General features: G+C 38.1%; 1 protein-coding gene across 1 annotated transcript in view; it reads right to left on the reverse strand.

The window, feature by feature from the left end:
• Positions 1–5,284, reverse strand: part of ttyh2l (tweety homolog 2, like) — a 50,970-nt gene extending 45,686 nt beyond the window's left edge. Inside the window, exon 1 of the mRNA XM_083566669.1 lies at positions 4,751–5,284. Within this exon, the coding sequence (XP_083422795.1) occupies positions 4,751–4,879 (129 nt within the window). The 5' untranslated portion in view covers positions 4,880–5,284. The remainder of the gene's footprint in view (positions 1–4,750) is intronic.
• Positions 5,285–6,000: the final 716 nt, after the last annotated feature.

The following is a 6,000-nucleotide window of genomic DNA, read 5'->3' on the forward strand; positions in this document are numbered from 1 at the left end:
CCAAAAACAGGGAAATGCGGACGGGAATGCAGGTTTGCTCTTAAAAGGAATTATGTGTATTTACCAGCACAATTTTAACAAATTAAAAAATTACATTTACAAATGGTATTTGTATATATTATTAAATATATGTTATGATTATATCACATCACATGAAGAAATTCCTTGAGGAAAGTAAGTTCCTGTTATCATGTATGTTATAGCAGCTATTAACAGCTGTTCCCTCACCAGGTTCTGTTTGAACCTCTCTTTCTTGTCATAAAACTAAATATTGTTTAATTGCCATGTTACCACATGTATTATAGTCAGGTGTCTACAAACCTTAAGCCATATAGTGTATGTGGATTTTTCTTTTGACTAATAACTATTATTTGCTATTATTTGATATGGTTTATGACCTTTGAGGTAGTGTTGCTTAACTGTTATGTTGGTGCAGCAATGTTAAGTTACTCGGAATGCTTTCTTTAGTGTTATTTATGTTCCAGACACTTCAAGAGGATATGTTAATATTTATTCCCATATAAACAGAAATATAGCCTGAGCTTACCGATCGAGGTCTCTCGCTTTTCTTCTTAGGGCCAGGCAAAAAAAAAAAAAAACTCAAATGATCAGTTTATCATCTTGTTACAGAGAAACAGAAAGCAGAAAGTCTTCTGTCATTAAAACTTTTCCGACTGTTACACCCAAGTCCGCTTCCCTAGAAGTTAATAAATGTGCTCATACAGAAAGCTTCACCAGTGACTCATTAATGACTATACAATTTCCTCTGATGAATTACAACAAATCAGATTATCAAGTCTTCTCTTTTTTTTCATGCATTTTCTGCCTGCGTATTTAAATCCTGTAACAAATTTGTTACTCTAGAATTGCTAACATATTGGGACAATATGGCATTAATATACACCTGTGATTTAAAGTACCACAGGAATGACCAGTGCTGTTAAATAAGAGTATATAAGTAAAGGTAAAAAATATAAATCTATGCCTTTTTATTAATAATGATTAAATTAATAATTTTCCATGTATAGTGCGTAAGGCATAACAGCATCCTTTGATAAAAGTCTACATTAAAATCTTATTGTACTGACTGTTTCTAGGTATGCAGAAATATCAATTTCAATAAATTACTAAATAATTTTGCACAAATGTATTCACACCAATACTGATTTCTCATACTCAATCCATAATTGATGAACAACAACCTGTTTGATGAGGTTTGCATTTGTTTTGCATGAAAGCCTAATGTAAAACTGCCACAGCAAATTCATAGTTTTTGCTACACGAAACCATGAAAGTCATATTTGCTTTTCAAACGTCTCTATCCAGAGATTGTATGGAAGCCCAACTGTATTATTGAGGTTCTGCTACATTACAGTGAGGAAAATAAGTATTTCAACACCCTGCTATTTTGCAAGTTCTCCCACTTAGAAATCATGTAGGGGTCTGAAATTGTCATCGTAGGTGCATGTCCACTGTGAGAGACATAATCTAAAAAAAAAAAATCCAGAAATCACAATATATGATTTTTTAACTATTTATTTGTATGATACAGCTGCAAATAAGTATTTGAACACCTGAGAAAGTCAATGTTAATATTTGGTACAGTAGCCTTTGTTTGCAATTACAGAGGTCAAACGTTTCCTGTGGTTTTTCACCAGGTTTGCACACACTGCAGGAGGGATTTTGGCCCACTCCTCCACACAGATCTTCTCTAGATCAGTCAGGTTTCTGGCCTGTCGCTGAGAAACACAGAGTTTGAGCTTTCTCCAAAGATTCTCTATTGGGTTTAGGTCTGGAGACTGGCTAGGCCATGCCAGAACCTTAATATGCTTCTTACAGAGCCACTCTTTGGTTATCCTGGCTGTGTGCTTCGGGTCATTGTCATGTTGGAAGACCCAGCCTCGACCCATTTTCAATGCTCTAACTGAGGGAAGGAGGTTGTTCCCCAAAATCTCGCAATACATGGCCCCGGTCATCCTCTCCTTAATACAGTGCAGTCGCCCTGTCCCATGTGCAGAAAAACACCCCCAAAGCATGATGCTACCACCACCATGCTTCACAGTAGGGATGGTGTTCTTGGGATGGTACATCATTCTTCTTCCTCCAAACACGTTTAGTGGAATTATGACCCAAAAGTTCTATTTTGGTCTCATCTGACCACATGACTTTCTCCCATGACTCCTCTGGATCATCCAAATGGTCACTGGCAAACTTAAGACGTGCTTGGACATGTGCTGGTTTAAGCAGGGGAACCCTCCGTGCCATGCATGATTTCAAACCATGACGTCTTAGTGTATTACCAACAGAAACCTTGTAAACGGTGGTCCCAGCTATTTTCAGGTCATTGACCAGCTCCTTGCGTGTAGTTCTGGGCTGATTTCTCACCTTCCTTAGGATCATTGAGACCCCACGAGGTGAGATCTTGCATGGAGCCCCAGTCCGAGGGAGATTGACAGTCATGTTTAGCTTCTTCCATTTTCTATTGATTGCTCCAACAGTGGACCTTTTTTCACCAAGCTGCTTGGCAATTTCCCAGTAGCCCTTTTCAGCCTTGTGGAGGTATACAATTTTGTCTCTAGTGTCTTTGGACAGCTCTTTGGTCTTGGCCATGTTAGTAGTTGGATTCTTACTGATTGCATGGGGTGGACAGGTGTCTTTATGCAGCTAACGACCTCAAACAGGTGCATCTAATTTAGGATAATAAATGTAGTGGAGGTGGACATTTTAAAGGCAGACTAACAGGTCTTTGAGGGTCAGAATTCTAGCTGATAGACAGTGTTTAAATACTTATTTGCAGCTGTATCATAGAAATAAATAGTTTAAAAATCATACATTGTGATTTCTGGATTTTTTTTTTGATTATGTCTCTCACAGTGGACATGCACCTACGATGACAATTTCAGACCCCTCGATGATTTCTAAGTGGTGATTTCTAAGGGTGTTCAAATACTTATTTTCCTCACTGTAAAAACAACACATCAGTTAAGGCTTTATGCCATATTTAGCAATGTTACAGAGGAGATCTGCGCATTCAGCCACAAGAGCATGCATGAGGTCGAGCACTGCTGTTTGTTGAGGAGACCTGGCACACAGCCAGTTCTCCAATTCATCTCAAAGATGCTCAGTGTGGTGGAGGTCAGTGGTTGAGGTTAATTCTTTCACAACTTACAAACGAGGTCTTGGAGCAGACTTTGTGCACATAAGCACTGTTCGTTTCACTGATGGACAATTGTAATGCTATAGCAAACAAAAACACAGCAGTTTGGTAAAGACCCACATATGTTTATGATAGTCTTATGTTGATAAAATTTGAGCCATACAGTGTATGTGGATATTTCTTTTGTCTATTAATTACCATTGGTATTATCTGTAATAGTTTATAATGTGATGTTGCTTGGTTGTTATACTGGTGCCGCAATGTTAAGTTACGTTGAATGCCTTCCACATTTTATTTATGTCCCAGAAGAGGAAAAGTCAATATTTATTCAAATATAAACAGATATATCGCCTGAGATTACTGACTTCGGACCAAGACACCAAGCAACAACACTCCTGGTCACAATTTCGATGAACTGCAATTTAAAGTCTCAGACATGATCTCGAAGCAGACTTTACGCTTTGCCCACTTGTTTTAACCACATCATACTTTAAATGCCTAAAATGCTTATTTCATGCTGTTTCTATATACATTTACTTGTCATTATTATATGCATGCATTCATAAATTATAAACCTCACGTACTCAAGCTGAAAACCGTTGTAAAGCACTATTTTAGTTTCTGGATGACCTGTCTTCACAGTGAATGATATACACTATATGGACAAAAGTATTAGAACACAACACTTTTCCATCCATATGTGGTTCTTCCTCAAAACATAAAATTAGAGGCACACAATTGTTTAGGGCTTTGGATGTGGTGGAATTAAACTTTCTCTTTGCCTAAACTAGGAGACCCAAAGCTGTTCCAACATGATAATACATCAAATCTGTCCACATGTGGATATGGTTTACATGGTATGGAGTGAAAGATCTTCAGTCATCTGTTATAGAGCTCAACCCTATTAAACCTTTTGGGTGAACTGTACCACTGACTGCACCCCAGGCCTCCTCACCCTACATCAGTACCTGACTTTACTAAAACTGTCAGGTTGAGTGAACACAAATCTCTACGATTTGATGGAACGCCTCCCTAGAAGAGTGGAGGTGATTATAACAGCAAATGGGGACTAAATATGAATTGGCATTTCCAAAAATCACTTCAATCTCATGCTTAGGTGTCCACAATTTATATCCACATAGTATGTTTTCATTCCAGCATCATGCAGATACTATATATTTAGTATGATTAAGAAAGTATGCATATGAAAACATGCTTAATTAGATTAGGCCTCATGTCCTACATGTATATCAGTAAATCCAGTTTTAATGGCTTTGGGAAGCTGCAGAACTCCTTTTACTGATTTTTTTGTTTTTTCCACAATTTAAAAACAAATCACCAAAATAAAATAAATTGTGCATTGCATTGTCCTTGAACACACGAGAAGCTATTTTTATGTTATAAAAAGAAAAAAAGAAAAAAAAGGTTGGCCTGAAAGCCCAATTACTGAGGCAGGCGGGCGGTCACGCGCTCTCTCCTGAGACCCAGAGAAACGGGAACGCGCTTCATTCTTACAATAGAGACCTATAGATTCTTTTCATTAATGAGTGTAATAAATAAATAAACAAATAAATTAAATAATAATAAACTGACCTGCTGGTAGCTTACTTCCACAGGTTTAAAGGCACTTTCAACTGCATGGAAATGAAAGTCAACGTGTGGGAAATTGTGAAGCCAGTAAGTCCACCACGGGGCGACGTAGTCTTGTCGAGCGGACGCCATCCTCAACAAACCCACAGTATCCCTCACTTTTCAGAACGAATAAAACGGGGAAAGTGCGCTCTCGGAAGTGATGGAAAAGTGGGAAACGCTGCCTAAGCGCATTTCCTCTCTCCTAAAAAAAAAAAAAAACAATACTTAAATCAGCAATACTCGGGCTACATCGGGTTATCCCATGTTTACTCAGTGCGCTTGGTGAAGCCGGTCGGCGCGCAGAGGAACTTCACTCAGGACCACTTGACTTGCGTGCACCGCGCGCGTCCTCCGGCCGATTCTAACGCGCATGCGCAAGAGGGAGAGCTTGTTTGAACTCTTGTCATTGTTATCGTAAAATAGATATGTTCCTGATTTTGTTCCGCTCTGTTATGTAGGACAGTGTTTTATTCTCATTAAAATGTTTTCAAGAATGTTTGAACCGGGGGCTGAGAAAAGAAACCTTGTTGATGAAGCGCAAGCACAGCCCACACAATAACCTTAATACAGCGCTCTGTCATTACTTTTGTAGCTGTTTGGGCAATTATTTAAACAGTTTTTATACATTTTAATAAACAAATTAGTGTTTTTTTTTTTTAGTTTGTTAGACTAAGAATATTTATATACATGAAACGAACATGAAACGATTTTACAACAAAGAAATCAAAATCTCATTATCCAGAAGACATATAAAAGCCGAAAGAGTCGACTCGTCTCGGTTAGATGAGCCAAATAACCTGACTCACTCAAAAGATCCGGATCACTTCTACAGGATATGCTAAATCTGCTTCTAGGTGTTTGTGTGTGTGTGTGTGTGTGTGTGTGTGTGTGTGTTGCCCTGCCAATTGATGTGCCGTCTAGTGTAAATTCATAGCTCACACCTAGTGTTCAGGGGATTAATCCCACATGACTGTGACCAGGATAAACCAGATACTAAATATGAATGAATGCATAAATGAATAAAAAATATCTGTGCTATCAGGCATTGCGCTTACTGTGTAATACGTTATAATATTCAAGAGATATGGTCTTTCATACGTTTCATACGATTAATTATTTTCTGCATGAAATTACTGAAGAATTATCGCTCGGTCAGTAATACAGTTCGAGACCAGATTTAAAAAAAAGCAAAGCTGACCACTACCTTTATG

The sequence above is a fragment of the Silurus aristotelis genome, assembly GCF_946808225.1.
Source record: "Silurus aristotelis genome assembly, chromosome: 17".
Lineage (NCBI taxonomy): Eukaryota > Metazoa > Chordata > Actinopteri > Siluriformes > Siluridae > Silurus > Silurus aristotelis.